Source organism: Sturnus vulgaris, chromosome 1, assembly GCF_052056855.1.
Source record: "Sturnus vulgaris isolate bStuVul1 chromosome 1, bStuVul1.hap1, whole genome shotgun sequence".
In the NCBI taxonomy this organism is placed as follows: Eukaryota; Metazoa; Chordata; class Aves; order Passeriformes; family Sturnidae; genus Sturnus; species Sturnus vulgaris.
In genome coordinates, this window is record NC_142243.1 from 25,463,144 (window position 1) to 25,481,300 (window position 18,157).

The following is an 18,157-nucleotide window of genomic DNA, read 5'->3' on the forward strand; positions in this document are numbered from 1 at the left end:
AATTTTCCACATGGTGGTGTAGGAAATTATGCTGATAGGTACTTATGTGACCTGAGCATTTCTCTAATAGCAAGAATGTTTTACAGTTCCTTGCATTGGTGTCTGGTTTGTACAGCCACGTAGTCAGGGTAGGCAAGTTATTCATATAGCTTCATAGTCTGTAGTGAAGCAGACAAATGAGAAGTGCTGAAGGGAAACTTTTAGTTGTGTACAGCTTGCCCAGCCACCTTTCACTGCTGTAGGACTGCATGAACAAGAAGAGCCTTGACTGTCTAAAGGAAACCAGCAGTTCCCACTTGCTGTGATCAAAGTTTGCCTCACAAGACCTCATACCCCAGGCTGGTCTCTGAAGTGCTGAAGCCACCTAGTGGCAGGCTGCTCCACTGGGCATGGGTAGTGTGGGTAACCACATAACATTTTACAGCGTGTATGTGCACACACAAAATACCAGTTTTTTAAAGCAGAATAGAACAAAATAGTTTAAATGCTAGGAAAACATACGTGCAATTATTAAGAATGACATTTGGTTCTACTGAGCACTTAAACAGACTGGTGATAGGCAGGGCAGGATACTGTGCCACAGGGACCTTGTGTTCTGTTTGCTGTACAAGACTGCTTCCTACTTCAGAAGACATCCTTCCCAGTGTATCATTATCTGTCTTCTAGGTGGGGAGGGAGAAGAAAATAGTTCATCTCTTAGGGTGATCATCCCTCCAGTTTGTAGCGAGTTCAAAGTGTCAGTTTTTGAAACATATTCCTTGGCTGAAAAAGGAGATGTCCATAAATAAGCACAAAGCTAGCAGTCTTATTAAGGCACTAAGTCTAACTGCTAAACCTGAAACATGTTTGTATAAAAGTTTAATGAATATGGCTATGGTTTACTTAAAATACCTTGAAATACTTCATTCATTCCAAGAGAATACTTCCAAAGTTCAATTCTACTTTAAATGTGTTACCTCAATTGATGCAAAAATTTTGCTAAGTGTTTTAAGTAGCCTGGATAGTAACAAAAATGGAGACCTTTGGAAGTTCCTATGGTTAATCACCATGACAAGCTGGCTGAATCCTGGTACTGCTGCTTAGACTCCAACCACGAATGAAGGCTGTGGTGGGACTTCAACTGTGCTCAAAGTCCCCAAGCCTAATTAAACATCTTCCAAGTGTTTAGCATCAGTGCAAAGGCTAGACCCGTGTATTCTACTTTGTTAAATTTAACTGTGTCAGATATCACTGAAAACAGCACTCTATAATTTAATGCTGACGTGAATAGTTAAATGCAGTGAATCTTTTTTATTGGTGAAGACGCCATTTTCAAGATGAAAAATACCACCATTCAATAAATTTACATCAAATTAAATCAAAGATCTTTATATTGAAACCCCACCAATTTTTTTCCATACAAGTTTCTCATAATCCTAGAACCTCTACCAACTAGAAAAGGATGCTTACAAAATTTCTGACAAGTCTGGTCTTGCAGGAGAACACTCCTTATAGATGCAAAAGGGTTAAATATATACAGCGAATGAGACATTCACATTTGTTCTCCTTGTTAAATAAATACATTTTCAAAGAAAGTACTCTTCATAGGCAATACTTAGCACATGTAACAGTGGCTTTTCATATATTTGTTGAAAATAATGCAACTGTTACCATGCTGTCAGGCAAGAAACCACAGTACGGTTGTCTCCTCTGAAGGTCTAAATATATGCGAATAAAAATCAAGTGTTCCTCCCAGTACCAAATGGGAAGTATTCAGGGAATTCATGAATAATTTTTAGTGCTTCATTGTAGAGTTCCAGATCTGAAAAAGGGCAAAGAAAATGGTTATAATGCATAAGCTCAATTCCCCACTAGTCACTGACAACATTCAAGTACTGCTTATTTTAAAGCAGTACTGTTAAATGATCCCAGTCTCCCTCAAGCTCCCATTTTCCCATGGCAGGAACACCCATTGCTTGTTTCCTGGGGGGGTTACTTTTAGGCCTGCTAGCTGCACAAGCACACAAGGTCCAGGGCAAGGCGAGAACCATGTGGTCAGGAGTGGGAGAGCAATCAGGCCACAGCAACGACCTAGACTGGCTCCAGCATTGAGTCACTCCCTACAGTTTAACTGCAAACCACTATATTTAGTACAGAACTTTTCTCATGACAGTCTTATTTTCTACACCCTGCTTATTATCTGGCAGCTTGAAAAAAGACCTTGTCTGTAAAAAAGGTAACTAGGCTTTCCCTTCTTATTTACTGAAGACAAGTTCAGAACTCAACATGAATTTGCCATGATGTATCTTCTTACTTACCAAATGAATTTTTATCTTCTCTGAACTGGACATAAGATGCACACATGATGGTTGCCTGATTTGTTACTCTTCCCACCACTTCAATAACTCCTGAAATCTCCTCATCCAGCTAAAAAACACAAAGATGAAATTCGTAACACCAAATTAGCAGTTGTTTTTACTGCTCGGCCAGGAACTTTATACAACTGATGGTTTGTTCATGACAGATTCTGTTGCATGTCAAACAGTACAGTACTATTGAACAGCCCTGTCACTCTCCCCCAAAAAATTTTGATCCAGTTAGAGATTTACAGGTTTTGTAATAGCCAATTCAATACCAACAAAAAAGAATATGAAGACACATTTGAGAAAAGATACCAGTTTACAAGTATACAGAACTGTGTCATTTAATCACTAAACAGAGAGTAATCTAGGACAGAGAGAACAATTCTGATTTTAATGCACTGCATTCAAACCTGTATCAATTACAGAACTCTTTAAGAGTTAAGGAGGCATCACATATTCCAGAGCAGTTCCAGCATTGCACATTCAGGAGGTATATCTGGAAATCATTTCTTAAGTAATCTAGTAAGAGTTCAGAATGTATACATACTGTCACTAATAAGCCTTTGGCTGAACAAAGGAAAAAAGGCAAAAAATGGTCTCTTACGCCAAAATAATACAGCTTGAACATTTTCTTTGTTTTTTAAGATACAAATTTTAACAGTGCAGTACTATTTTGGTAATGCTCTTCCAATATCTAAGTCATATTTTTTACTTTCTTGTAAGTCTTCTGGAATAATTCCCTCCCCATAATTTTGGGGTCCTCTGTTGAAAGAGGGAAACTACACATGCACAAACAGTGAAATATATTGAAAAGGAAAAAAGTTTGAAAATTAAAAAAGGTAGCAAATCTATTAGTCTCCCCACTGACATTGGGTGAACTGGAGAGGTGAACCTAACATCATGTTTTTGCACACACCAGTTTCTTCCAAGGCAGTGGAACACAGGCTGAAGTACCCAGCACTACAGCTTTGCATTTATGGAATTCAACCACTTAGAGAAAATATTGTAGAATCATTGGTCAGATGCTAACATCTGAATTTTTAACAACCCAAGGCAGGAAATGTTTTCAGGAACTCAAGAAAGAGGTAAGAGACATTTTGTTGCAGTTTGACGTCAGCAGTCTTCACATTTCTAAGACAAAACTCATCCAGATTAAACTGCATTTTTCATCAACAAAGACAGACTCGTCTTGAGAGACTGAGAGTACTATATGCAATTATTTCCCATGGAAATGGCAAGGCTTCTCAGCATTTAACAACTCAGAGAAAAAGATTTAGACACATGCGCTGAGTCAAGCTAGAGCATTGGCCATCACAATTAAAGTAATTCTTTAATTAAAACATTTCTTGGTGGAAAAAACATACTTAGAATGCTGAAATGTTATTCCTTCAGTGGTAGGTGATAACAAAGGAAGCAGTATTTTTATTGAATAGTTCTACTCTTCTATCTTATACCCATTGCATTCATTGCTTGGGTTTTTTTAAGAAAGAATGCTTCAGACTAACTATGGACAAGTGGAACTATGACAAGTGTTCTAAGAGAATGCAGCAATGTTAACCTAAAAACCTCTTGAAAAAAAACATGTTCTTTCTGATAATAGAAGTGATAAGAAAATGGGAGAAAATACTGAAAATAAAGCTAATAAACGTAGTGGAATATATTACACTGTGAACAACTAATAGAGTAAGACAAAATAGCGAGACAGGGACGTGTCTGACAAGAAATGAGTTCTGTCTCTTAACACCAGCTGAAAATTGATGAAGACCAAGGCAGCTCATGGGTAAGAAGACTACAGGTTGGCTGAAAGATGCAAGAAAGAGAGACAATGAAATACAGGTGGAACAACTCAAAACATGCAAGGCATGTACAGGTTTCGGAAGAGACAAAACCTCCGCAATCCACAAGAGGCGACATCAAGTATTTCCAAAGCACTCCTTAACTTACAGGCTCGCTCAGCTCCACAGTCGTATGCTTTCCGAGTCCATCCGTAAGCACGACAAGCTTCCCGCTAGGGTGAATCTACAAAAGAACATTTAAGTCTGAAAAAGACATTAGGCCTGTGCGCTCCAAAGGCGCCCGGAAGCGCCACAGCTTGGCGGCCTCAGCCAGGTCTTTCCCGCAAAGCCCCGTCCGCCTCCCGGCCCGCTCCCAGGCCGCCTGGAGCTGCCGAGTTGCCGCAGGGACGGCGCCAGCCTCTCCGCACCGAGCACCGGGGCAGCCCCATCCCCGCTCCAGACCCCGCCGACCTTCTCGACGCGCCCCACGAAGCAGACGGGCCGCCCGATGTGCTGCGCCAGCTGTCCCGTGGCGATGCGCGGCCGCGGCACCTCGTGGATGTCACCCATGGCCGGCGCCGCTTCCCGCCTTCCGTCGAGGGAGGGACGGCGGCCCCGGGACCGCGGCGGTCGGGGCGGGACTTCCCCTCCGCCCGAGGCGACCCGGAAGCGGAGGCGGAGGCTGGTGAGAGCGGCGGCGGCAGCGGGAGGGTGGGTGACAGGGGGGCGGCTGTCGGTACTGCCGCGGCGGGGAGGGCGGAGGGCCGAGCCCCGGGCGGCCGGGGGAGCCGGCCGTCAGCTTCCAGCCCTCTCCTGTCGTTTAATCCCTTTAAATCGCTCCGTATTTTTCGTCCCCGGCGTTTTCCCTCCCCCTTCAGGTACTGGTGCCGCTCAGGTGTAATTTGGCAGTGTGCCTGGCAGCTAAGAGGGAAAAAGGCGTCCTGTGCATCAAACACAGTGCAAACAGAGGTGATTATCCCGCCGTAGTCCGCGCTGGTGTGGCCTCACCTGGAATATTGTGTAGTTCTGGGCTTTGCAGCTACATCCAGAGGAGGAAATCGAAGCTGGTGAATCTAGCTGGTGAAGCCGTGTCCTGTGAGAAACAGTTAAGGACTTCGGGTTTGCCTGCTTTCGAGAAAAGGAGGCTGAAGGTTGTTCTCGTCACTCTACAGCTTCCTCAGGAGGGGAAGTGGAGATGAGATGCTGATCTCTTCTCCCTGGTATCCAGTGCATATCCCAGGGAATGTGGGAACGATTCAAAGCAGCACCAGAAGAGGTTTCTATTGAGCATAAGGAGGCATTTATTTCCTGAAATGGTAGTCAAACACTGGAACAGCTTTTCTAGAGAGGTGGTTGATGCCCCTGTCAGTGTTTAAGAAGCATTTGGACAATGCCCTTCATAACATGCTTTTGCTCTGACCCTCCATGAAGTGGTCAGGCAGTTGGACCAGATGATCATTGTAGATTCTTTCCAACTGAGCTATTCTGTTCTATTAATTTCATTTTATTTCATCGTTGAAATAGAGCTGATGCTCAACCCCCAGCTTTAGAACAATTGATGGATGTAAGACAGATACAGCATCTGGACATGGCACTTGCCATGCATCTTGCCTTTTTCCGTGTGTTTTCCCAACTGATCCCTGGCATGGAGAGGTTCCTCCCAATTGCTTTTGTGGCAAAGGCGACTCGCATATCCCAGTCTGCATTTGACGTGGTGTTCCCAGCAGATTGAGGGAGCTGCTGCTTCCCCTCTGCTATGCACTGGTGGGGCACCTGGAGAGCTGGGTGCAAGGGCACGTGTGGACATTCTGGCGAGAGGCCAAAGAAGGGTCACAACAATGATTAAGGGACTGGACCATCTTATATATGAGGAAAGACTGAGAGAGCTGCAACCATTTAGCCTAGAGATGAGAAGGCTCAGAGGGCTCTTATGAATGAATATAAATACCTGAAGGAAGGGTGCAAAGAGAACAGTCAGGCTCTATTCAGTTGTGCCCAGTGAAAGGAACAGAGGCAAAAGATACAAACTGAAACACAGGAGGTTTCTCAGGGAACATCAGGGAATGCTTTTGTCACTGTGAGAGTGGCCAAGCACTGGTACAGGTTGTCCAGAGAGGTTGTGGGGTCTCCATCCTTGGAGGCAGTCAAAAATGCCTGGATATGATCCTGAACAGCCAGCTCTAAGATGGCTCTCTGTAAGTAGGGGGTTGGACAAGGTGGCCTCTGAAGGTCCTTTCCAACTGTGGCCATTTTGTGGCTGTGATTTCCTTTTCTTTTCTAGGACTGGTGTTTCAGGAAGTACTTGGGAAAATCTAACTCTGCTCTGGCTTAAAAGGGCAATCGCGAAACTGCCCATGTGCCAGCTGTCTCTTCTAACTAGTCACGGGCCAGTTCAGCTTGCTAACCAGTACCAAGTGGTTTTTGTCAGTTTTCTGGGGTAGTGCTGTTATACAGCTGTAGCTTGTGTGAGTTTGCCAAGGAAAGCTACTGCCAGAAGTTGTGCAGAACCAGCATATAACCAGGGAGTGCTCTGGAGTTAAATCTTATATGAGATTTAGCTGCTTGTCAGTGTCACCGTGACATTCACCTGTTCAGGATTTTATTTGCAAGAGAATATCCTCATCTCCGTAGCATATCTGCAGAGACTTGAAAGGAGAGATCTCATCACTGTAGCTGTTGGAGCAAAATGCAGCAGGCTACTGCACAGTGGCTCTTCTAGGGCTGGAGATTTTGAAGCGGCTAGAAAAATATGTTGTACAAGTTCTTACAAATTCGTGTCTGTATCACACTTAGCAGCTGTTGAAGGTTTGCATTCAAAAGAAAATTGTTTGAAGGGAAAACAGTAGGCTTCAGCCTGTCGAGTATTGTGTTTCATTAACACCTAGCTTTCTCTTTTTGCATTTCCTTTCTTCACGGTTTTGAATGTTTACATCAGTTCAAGTGTTGTTATTTCACTCCTGGCTTTGTTTTTGTCACCTGTGCTTTTATTGTCTTACTTGGTTCTGGCTGATTTTTTATGATTCAGCCTCTTCGAGTGTTTTATACTATGGTAATTTGGGTTGTATAGTTCTTGTATTTCTGCTTTCCTTAAGTTTTATAAAAACATTTTATACATAAATACTAACATTTTATGTAATACAGAGGAAAGTATCTTTGTTAATGTTCCATTATACAGATATCCCTTTTTTAAAATTAGGGTTTCTTATTATACTTTCCATTCTAAAGCATGACTAATGTTAATGGCAGAGAAAAGAAATTATATACTTTTTTTTCCTACTTCATGTTGTAACTTAGACTAGGCCAGAAGCTTTTAAACTGTTCTTTTGGTGTCACAGAGAAATATTTTCAACATGTATATTCTTAACTCTTAAATTGGTTGTTTTCATAAGAACGATTGTACAGGGCTATAAACATCTTGCTCTTTTTCTGATTGCTGCTTTATTGGTGAATCACAGCAGATGGTAGTATGGAAGTGAGAATTTCTCTGATGCTCTCTGTTTTCTTTTTCCATAGATTGTATATCTTAAGCTGCTAGATGTGAAGTTATTCTGGTTCTTTCTTTAAGGTCAGTTTTGTGTCTTCTTCTGTCCTCGTTTCATCATTTCTCTAATTACTAGCAGTGCCACTGCAATTCTGCTTTGCTATATTACTGGGCATTGTCTCTTCATCTTAGTCTGCATCTTTGGTGTTTTTAACATTAAATTATGATTCTCCTCCAGTATTGTGAACATTCAGAAAAGGCTGAAAAGTAATGGTAAATATACTAAGATCTTTGTTGAATAGAAAAATTTTATTGGATTTAACATATTGGTTTGGCTCAAAGGTCGCCCATAGTTCTTGTCAAAGGCGACTGACAAAATGCAGGAGGAATAAATTAACCCCTTTGTGCAGCTCTGTAACTCATCTTTGTCCAGTGCCACGTATGCTCTCAGAGCCTCACCGAAAGACAAAATATTTTTTGCAGCCTCACAGAATTGCTGTAGCTCAGAGCTTATTATTTGCTAATGACTGAAGCTGTGCCAAAAGCATTATTCTTAACTATCTGTGATTGTGTTCACTTTTTTTTTTTTGTGAGAGAGAAACATGAGGAGGAAGGGAATTGCATATTCCTACCAAGGGAGATTTTTATCTTTAGGCAGTGAATTCAATTTCAGGTCTCCTATAGAAATAAAATTAATCCCATCTGGAAGGGAAAAGTGCTGTGCTATATAGGAGAAATGACTGCAGGAATGTGGTACTATCTCCGAATGGTGGGTGTATTTTCTGTAATTTTGTGCTGACAGCTTTTAAAAACAAAACACAAGTCTGTGTGACCACGCATCCAGGTCCCCAAACTTCAAATTTAATTTTTACTCTGAAATTAAACTTGTATGAAACTGGTTGTTCTTGAGCTTTCATTACCTGAAACCTCATCTTATCTACGAGTAGTAAAACTGCAGCCTGATTCTGCAAGTGCTTAAACTATGTCCTTATCTTCAAGAGCACGAGTGTTTCCATTCAGCTCTGTGTTTCTTTGTTGGGTAGGGGCTTTGTTCTGTTTTTAACGTGATTCAAGAAATTTAGTGGTTGCATTTCCCATTGCAGGGGAGATTTATGTTTACTTTTGAAGTAGCACAGTTGATAAGATTCTTAAAAGAGCATTGCAAATGCATTGCCTGTCTACAGTCTTTCCCTTACCCATGCTATACTGTATGTAGCCCTATTTTTTTGTTTCTGTGCCCTCCTCTGTTTTGTTAACCATTCTTTGTTTTTTAGTTTGTACTTAATTGTGTGTTCAACAAAGATACCAAAATGCTGAAAGCAGTAGATGGTGAACTCTTTTCTTCTGCATACCTTACAAAGACCCGAGATCTACAAGCACTTTGTTTCTAAGAGATTCCTAGAGAAAGAAACACTAAACATGTTAGTCTTTTTAATATGTGTTTTTTTATACTGCCTCCCCACATTCACAGTCACAAAATACAGCAGATACTATTTTCTTAGGGCTGGGCTGGTGATTTTAGCAGCATAAGGACTTGAGGCCTGAGCTTAGGACATGCTTTTGTTAATTTTGTTTGGTTTCCTGCTTCAAGCAAACTTACATGTGGGTTTTTATTTTAATTCAGTTTGGTTTTTGGTTTTTTGATTTTGTTTTCTGTTAGAAAAATACTGCTGGCAGTGCAATTAAGCTACTTCAGAAACTGAAAATTCCAAAATAAAGATCAACACGCATGTAGATAAGATGGATTCTGTGGGTTTTAGAAAAAATGGGATAGTGTCAAGGAAAGTAAAAAATCTAGTACATGAAAGTGCTTGTAACCTTAATTTGGCTAGATCAAATTGTCCGGATTGCTAATTTACTCTGAATTTAAATGCCTATTGTCTTTTAAGCAGTGAAGTTTAGGTATGTTAAGTATGCAGGATTTAAAAGACTAAAAGTGCATGGTTCCCTATACAAGTCTTTTGTGCCATGTATATACTGATTAAGATGCTTTTCTTTGTGCAAGAAAAAAGGGAAGGGGGACGTTATGTGATAGAGCTGAAAACTGTACAATAATGCAGATCTCAAAAGAGAAAAAAATGTGATTGGAGCAACTGCAGCTCTGGCACTTCAAGTGACTGACTGGAATCTGAGCCTTTAGCAAAGCTATCTGTAAGATTTTGCACATCAAGTTGATTTTACTTCTTGTTGTTGCACACTTAGGATGAAGGTAAAATTGCATTTTAAACTGTTCCACAACTGCCTCTCCTTCATACATCATTGGAGCAGAAACCTGACTCTTGAGCATAACAGCACAGGTTTTTACCACTTGAGCTATGGGACTGACAACCCTAATTGGTAGCAGGAGAAGACTTATTCCCTGAGGGCTGAAAAAGGAATATGCTGCTGGCGCCATGTGTTGAGCCTGGGTGTGGGGGGAGGTAAGGAATAAATGAGATAATTAGGAGTTTCTACTGTGTAATCTCCATGGAACTGGAAATATCAGTATTTCTCGTGCTAAGGTAGGAAAACAAGCAAAAAGGAATAAAGTGCTGTTAAATAACATTTTTTAAAAAGAACTGTATTCCTGGGATTGGATCACAGAACGCTTTGTTCTGTTCTTGTGCACATTAATGTAGTTTATTTGGTGGCTAGAAGTTGCACTGTGTCAGCATAAGCAAGTACTAGCTGGCCAGGCTGTGGGGTATTCAGTCTTCAAGTCTCAGGTATCAGGCCACAGTCTGAATAGTTGCTGCTTTTGCCATGATCTATTTATACACTGTTCCAAGCCAGTGCTTGCACTTCACACAGGTCTTTCTGGTGTGTGTGATCGCTTGTAACAGCAGAATTTTAGGCAGTTTATATGAATAGTCAGTACTGAGTTGCTACAGGTCCCTGGCCAGGGCAAAAAAAATGGTTTATGGTATCATGAATATTTGAGTGGGGAGTGAAGGATTCCAGCAAATAGCTAATCCAGGATTTTTATCTATATTTTTTTTCTTTTCCTTCTTTTTTTCTTTTTTTAATCTTCACATTTCACAATAGCACTCTTCACTCTTTCCCACATTCTCAGATTCTTTTTTCTTAAATTTAGTGTGAAATAATATTACTGAAACTGGACCCTGTATATCTCTTTACTTCTTTACCCTGGAGTCCTTTCCTCTGTTGGAGGTGTATATTAGATGTTGCTGTTGGTTTTTCAGTCTCTTCTCCTTAACATGTTGATGTCTGCAAAATAAATCATGATTCTGATCCTCAAACTCAGTCTCAAAGTTGAAATTACATTATTCCACTTTTCCCAATTTTATATATGTTTTAGTAGAGAAGACCTTTGCATGCCTTTATTAAAGCCTTCCTCTTTGTGCTCAGCACATAATGTGTTTCAGGCAGACCACAGGCTGCCCCATGGGTTGGTGTTGTCTGGGGATTCAAGTTCAGCCTTTGAGGGACCCTCCTGTGTCCCTCCATGGGTGTTTAGTATGACTTTGTCCTATTTAAGCTACTCAGAATTGCTTCTAATCTTTCAGTCCTGAGAGGGGATACTGAGCATTTTCTTTTGCAGTCCATTTATCCCAATTGTTTCCTTGTTTTGTTCTAGCAATGGAGTTCTTAGCTGCCTGGGAAGATTCTTTTAATGAATTATTGTTGCAAAAAATTTGCTACAAAAGATTTTGATGCTGTTTCTTTTAAGGAAATAATTGGTTACTGTTAATCAAATATACTTAAGGGTTAGGATGTCTTTCAGATTGCAAACTGGGAAACGGAAAATAGTTACTACTGTCTTTGAAGAGAAAGCTTGTCTAATAAAATACAAAGTAGCAGAAAAATATGAAAACATATTGGTTAAATGCTGAAAGTTTCCATCTTTAATTTTTATTGAGAAAAGTTGAAGTTTTGGGGCTTTTTTGCCTTTTTTGGGGGGGAGTTGATAATTCCACTCCATTCATAATTTTGTATAAAAGCTTTTTGTACTTCACTCTCCTCTTGCCTGTTGAAGTAAATTGCTACATCGATAAGGTAATCTGTCTGACACATAAATGCCTGATATTTCAAATTGGGCAATAAAGATTAGGTATGTGGCCTTACTACATACCTAAGGTCTGTTATGTGAACTTATTGTAAGTCCTGTTATCATATGTTTATTTAACATGTTTTGTCTTCATTTTAGATAACACCTTAGAAGACAAAAAGAACCCAAAGAGACTATGTTCAGCTTCTTCCGAAAAAGTCAAGATTCAAAGAAGGTTACAGTACCAGAGAGAGAAGCAGATGGATTTGTTATTGTGGGTAAGTGGTGCTTCTGTATAAAGTGATTCTTTCATCTTTGAAATTTTAATCCTGAAGTTTCTTTGAAATACTTTGACCAAATTAAATGTTATGAAAAGCCATGATAAAAATTGTTCAGTATTCTTACTTTTCCTGACAAAGTTAATTTTCCTAATCTGCTCATTCGGACTAAATAACTGAAGTTTTATTTACATAGGTCTGAACTCATATTCAAGAGCACTGAAAATGTAGTTTCTTGTTTTCCTTTCATGCTCTGAGTGGAGAGAAGTTACATCCTTACAAAACAAAGGAAAGGTCAAAGTTCAGGCTTCTAGCTTTATGATTAAAGTTGTGGGAAGGGAATATCTTACTGCAGTTGGTAAAGGACTGGCTTTTATTCAGGTTCCTTCCTTTTCATTTTACCCCCAGACTTTTTATATTAGAAGCCAAGAAGTGCCTATACATTTCTGGTCATGGTGAATGCAGATGCTCTGTCTCAGGATCTGACTCTTAATTTAATAAAAATTAAGCAGTTGAGGGTTTTCAAAGTCTTCTTGTTATTCAAAAAGTAATCCGAAGCATGCACACCTGTGAATTGGCTAAATTTGCAGCTTTGATCAAGGTCTTTCACAGTTTTGCAGGTTGGCCTAAGTGTGCAGAAAAGAAAAAATATATTGCTGTTATGCTGAAACTGATCCTTTTCTTTTTTCTCTTTTGACAATTTGTTTTCCTCCTTGTGAATCTATCATCATTAATATTTAGCTTCTGCTGCTCTGATTTACTGACTCGTTTTTATTAGGAATCTTACAGTGTTTCTCTGTTTAAGTGTTACTTCTTCTTGAGCATTTTCAAGTCACAAAAGCCTCTAGATTATTGAAGTCTGACAGTACGAGAGACTATTGGAACCCCTTCTGAGAACTTAGATTTTTGGCAAAAGTTCTCCATTAAAACAAGTCTGTTTCACATCTGTGACTGTGTTGTCATGCTTAATGGCTGCCTTCCACTAGATTTTGTTCACCTGCAGCAGTTTTGATGCCTCCATCAAGTGACTCCAGCATTTGCATTGTGGAAGGGTCAAAGGAGACACATCATCATCCCCAGAAAGTCTGGAGACCATTTAGCATTTCAGTTTCTGCAATAGACAGAATTCTGCACCCAAATGTTGCTATGTCCCACAGTTGCTGGTCCTGATTCTGCATTCAATTTAGCTTCGTTCCTTTTCCCTTAATTGCTGTCAGTGACTATTTAAACTTTGTTCACATAAATTCACATAACATTAATCTGTTAAATATAAACTTAAGAACGATCAATTTTATTTGAGTTTTCTTTTTTTTTTTTTCTCAGACAGAAGTTAATTTAACTGTCTGCAATGGAATGGACTGCACTGGGCAGTCCAGAAGAGCTGCCATCAACCTTATCAGTGAAGCATATCACTGTCTTGCAAGACAAATGTAGTTGCAGAATTATGGGTCAGGACTTAAGTAGATATTTATCTGGAAGAGGTGTTTTTGTCTAGGAATAGCGTCAGTGGAAAAAAAACCCCAAACCACAACACTTAGCCATTCTGTTAGTTACTATTTTGTTACTGAGATGGAATGTTCTGAAGCTTTTCTAAACTGGCGTACAATGTTCAGGAAATCCAGTTGTGAATATCTTTAACACATCTCAGTAGCAGATTTCTAGGACCATTAGTGAGAATACTATTGTAGGCAGTGAACAGTCTCGGAGGGAGAGAGAATTTAATTTCTTTAAGTTGATTCTTAAACCCAGTCTTTCATTCAGAACATATAAGAACAAAAAGCCTAGTTCACCAATATCCTGTGGATATGGGAGGAATCTTTCTGTATTGGTTGATATTTGAAAAAGCAAGAAGAAAATTCAATGCTTTACTGAGAAAGCTCCATCACAGCTATTGCCCTCTCAAGTCCTGAGGATGATTTTTTTTTCATGACTTCTCCAAGTCCTGTTATAAATTGCTATATTTGAAATCTACCTTTCCTTGTAAAGTATCAATGCATTTGGGAATTCAATATCTGACTAGAAAGGTGACTCATAAAACAGCAGAATAGACAAAACCAACTTTGCAGCCTAGCAGCTAAAAGAAATTCTCTATTTTAGCTTTTGGGGTAAATATTGCATGTGTGGGAGTCAAGCGAAAATAATTTGTAATTCCCTCTCAACAAAGCAAATATAAAATACAATTTTCTACCTGAGGCTAAGATGTTTTTATGTCTAACTACTAGTTCACTTATTTTCTGAATACTGGTCATCTCATCTCTTCATGAAGCTGTAAAAATGGTGCTTGTTCTGTAACAAGCAGAACTATTACTCTGAAAAGGGAAGAGAGGCTTATGAAATAGGCATAACACATGCAGTTGGTTTTGATGAGTGATGCAAATGCAGAAATCTGGAAAAATGTTTCAGAGGCTTTCCTGATCATCACAAATTGTTTTTAATGTTAACATTCTGAAAGCCAGAATTAATAAAACAATTAATTTTCAGTTATCTTGAGAATCTTGGAGATTAGTAGTTCTTTAGGAATTTCTCACGTTTTGTGGCTTTCAAACATAAAATAAATTCCAACCTACCATTCATTCCTACTGTGTTGCTAGCCATAGAGAAAAAGACTGGTTTGATGCTAGCATTTTGGTTTGGCACACAGCTAAAAATCTCCCATCAGTCTCCAATATCCAAGTGTCTTGTAGTCCTAATCTCAGTCTAAGATCAGGAATTGAAAAACTGAGACAGCAATGTTGCTTCCTTTGTGCGTTTGGCAAGATAGTCAGAAACTCTGCAAAATCCTCATGGTGCTGATGGTGCTGGGGTGGGTGGTGAGTGTTTTTGCTTGAAGGAACTGAAAGATCATAGAATCATAGAGTGGTTTGGATTGGAAGGCACTTTTAAAGATCATTTAGTCCAACCTGCCTCCATGGGCATGAACATCTTTGAATAAATCTTGTTGTTCAAAGCTCTGTGCAGCCTGACTTTGAACACGGATTTTCTGGGCAGCCTATTCCAGTGCCTCATCATCCTCATCATTAAAAAATCATATAAATAACTAAAATAAATTGGAATATTGTTCTGTACATCTTCTTTAAAAAAAGACCGAGAGAAGTTAATTTTGTTTTCAGGTTTTAAGAGCCCGATGTGCAGGGTCTTGTTTACTTTTTCAGACAAAATTGCAGTAAGCCAGAGTGAGGGAGCAGCAAAAGCTGGTGGCTCCAGCAGGCAGGTGAGCCTGCAGCTGAGCAAGGGTGCCAAGAGTGCAGGGGCTGGGACAGAGAGGAACAGTGCAGTGCTACACTTCCTGAACGAGGGCACCACTGCTCTGGGGCACAGTGCAGCCGAGACTGTGACTGCCAGACACATCTGTAGGGATTGGGCACATCTGAGGAAGTCGGGTCAGAGGGTTGTGGTCACCCAGGTTCTCAGGCATCCCTGCAGGATGCTTTAGGCAAGGACCAAGAAATGGGGCTTCTCCCACAGCTCTCTGCCCAGCCCTGATGGATGTGCTCAGGCTGGGTCGTGTCTGTTGGCCATGGGCACAGGGAGCCAAAGCCCTGGCGCTGGGGAGGGGCTGCTGAGCCCAGTGGTGTGCTCAGGACTGGACAGCCAGGAGGGTCGTGTTGTCTCTCACTGTGTCTGGAGGCAGCACAGTTCTCTGATCCTTTGACCATGCCTGAGTTCAAGGCTTTGTCTACTTTTGACTTGCGATTTAAAGGGAAGTCTGTTCCATCTATTTAAGGGTTATTGGTTTTTGTTTAGTTTTCTCTCAGGGATCTTTTTATGCTGTGTATTGGAATGGAGTAAATGGTTTGGAGAAGCAGCTCAGTTGCAGGTCCTGACAAACCTGATTTTTAAATATATTTTGCTTTTGTTTCTTTTCTGAACTCAGGACAGCTTTCACTTTCATTTTTTTAGATTTAAATCAGCATGAGTTTTCAATACTGGCAATGGCTGTCATTTCAGAGCTCTGCTCTCAGCCTCAGGAGCAGACCTCTTAACAAGTGGTAGGGAGTATTGATACTCATAGGGAGCACTAAAGTGTCACCTAAAGGTTGTTTTCTGAGATTCAGCAATTTTTTTATAAAGTTTTTCAGTGAGTAAGTACCTAAGGAAAAGTGAACAGGTACAGGATTCCCTTCAGAGTAGAGTGGCTGTCACAGACACAGGGAGGCTGTGGCCATGATAATAAAGTTTGGCAGGAATTTTGTACTGAATATATACTTCTGCACTGTGAACCTCCATTCTTCCTACTATCCTTTCCTAGATCCATCTAGGACAGCCATCTAGAATTTATGAGCAAATTTTAGATTAACACTTATTTGTTAATATTTATCACTATTGGAGTAAGCATGATTTTTGCCTATCAGGTTTCCTCTCAATAAAAAATAGTCATAGACATAAGAAATTAAGTGTTTTGAAATCTCTTCCAAATAAATAGAAGGATCTATGGTATTTAACTGAGTCTTGGATTTGTTCAGTTAACCAGTGTCCCTTCTGTTTCAATGATGATGTCTGAAGAAAAGAAACTCTACAGAGAAATGTGTTCAGGCTTGCACCAGCATCTAAAATGTCACAGAAAAGGATGTGGGAACTACTGTTTTTTCATCCTGTGAGATGAAATACAGTAGAAGGCAACTATTTCTTTCTTAATGAAAATATAGAAAAGAACTGGTACTAATACCAGTTGACAGGTAGAAAATTTGGGAACTTTTTGTGAGAAGTGGGATGTTGTTGATTTCATCATTACCTGCTGTGTCAAAGTCGGGAACATAATGGGCTGCAAAAAGAATACACAGGGAGTTTGATGAATATGGTGGACGATAGCAGATATTCTTATCTTAAAATTTTGGTGGTAGGTATGACTTACTCTTTTAAATTAATCTCAGCAAGGCATTGCTTATTTCATATGAGGTACTTGAACCTTCCTCTGATGTGTTCAGCATCTATATTGTTGAGTTAGATCAATTAGTTAGTTAATTCCTTCTGATGGGATCACCCTCATCTGTAGGCAGGAGTATCCTCACTCATCTATGAAACTGTGAAAAGTATGATTTACGTCCAGATGAAAGCTTCCCTTTGTCAACTGCAGTTATATTGCAGAAGAACATCCTTAACAAATAGGAAACCTTCTGTACTGAAGATACCAAAAAGTAAAATAATCAACCCAAGTCATCCTTTAGTTCTGGAAATCTGAACTGTTTTTCCAAAAAACAGTTTTGTGTATACTTGTTCCTCTCCAAATTGCAGTTTCTGTTTTGCCATGAATTTACTCTGCATGCAGGTAGTTTTTTGGGGTATTTTGGATAAAGTACACATTTGAATTAAGGGATACCCCCAGTGGTTCCCAACACGGAAAAAATTGGGTCCTTACAAAATCCTTAGAATAGGATCCTTACAGTTTCCATATTGATCTTAGTAGTAGAGCTCTCTACATATATTTTTAACAGAATCTGTTATGAAAGGGAAATTTAATATACTGATACTGCTGAAACAAAGGACTGCCTCCATACTAGTTCATTACTGCAAATCAAATACTTTTCTGCTTTCTTTCCTCTGCATACACACCTCAAAGATTGAATGCATCAAGAAGTTTCTAAAATCTTAGTGTTATTGCTGCTGTTTGTTTTCTAGGAGTTAGTAGTAATGTGTAGTAAGTGCCTGTAAATATCTACATTGCTTTTTCATTAATATTTAAGGAGCTTTTGAGTGGTGCTAGTAAGGAGGGTTGGTGCAGTGTTTTAAAATATACTGTTACATTAAAGAAATGTACAAAGCGTTGTGCCAGTTGGAAAAAAAGCAGTGTCTCGATGTCCTTTCATTTTCTGCATCAATGGACTTGCATTACCTATTTTTTATAATACAGGAAGTGCTTATGTAGTTATTTCCAACCTTCTAGTTTTCAAACAACCAAGCTACTGGTTTTTTATAGGTTACGAGGCTAAAATATGTAATGCTAACTTTATAGAAATCTGAGATTTGGGGATATCTGTTAATGTTTTTATCTAAAGAGTATTTTCTACATATCAGCCTGTGCCACTGTAAGTGAACACTTTTGATGCACACTAATAAGTTACAGGATTTAAAGTGGCTTCTTTCCTGAAGTGCTGCTTTATGGTTTTTATACTTAAAAACCACAGTAACTCATCTGGGCATTGAATTTTGCAGCCAGAGTTGATGGAAAAGGGAGGAGGAGGAATTCAGAAGAAAGAGTCCTCTCCTGTTACCGTTCCCTAGTTGCATAAGGAGGTAATGTCTCCACTTCATTCAGTGATGAAGACAAACTAATCCTCTTTGGGACTAATTTTGCA

At 39.7% G+C, this 18,157-nt stretch overlaps 2 protein-coding genes across 6 annotated transcripts in view; one reads left to right on the forward strand and one right to left on the reverse strand.

The window, feature by feature from the left end:
• Positions 1–1,275: 1,275 nt before the first annotated feature.
• On the reverse strand, positions 1,276–4,766 carry RPA3 (replication protein A3). Its single transcript, XM_014878498.2, has 4 exons — positions 4,589–4,766; positions 4,287–4,361; positions 2,298–2,406; positions 1,276–1,801 (listed from the first exon to the last, which is right to left on the reverse strand). Exons 1-4 carry the CDS (start codon positions 4,685–4,687, stop codon positions 1,719–1,721), a joined length of 366 nt encoding a protein of 121 aa, XP_014733984.1. The 5' UTR covers positions 4,688–4,766; the 3' UTR covers positions 1,276–1,718.
• The window catches only part of UMAD1 (UBAP1-MVB12-associated (UMA) domain containing 1), a 78,944-nt gene continuing 65,492 nt past the window's right edge, over positions 4,706–18,157 (forward strand). Inside the window, exons 1-3 of one of the 5 annotated variants that reach the window (XM_088162124.1) lie at positions 4,752–4,802; positions 7,631–7,682; positions 11,746–11,864. In XM_088162124.1, the coding sequence (XP_088018250.1) occupies positions 11,783–11,864 (82 nt within the window). In that variant the 5' untranslated portion in view covers positions 4,752–4,802; positions 7,631–7,682; positions 11,746–11,782. Of the gene's footprint in view, positions 4,829–4,995; positions 5,087–7,630; positions 7,683–11,745; positions 11,865–18,157 lie in introns of all 5 variants that reach the window. The other 4 variants (XM_088162140.1, XM_088162131.1, XM_014878497.2 and 1 more) reach the window with 4 other exon arrangements.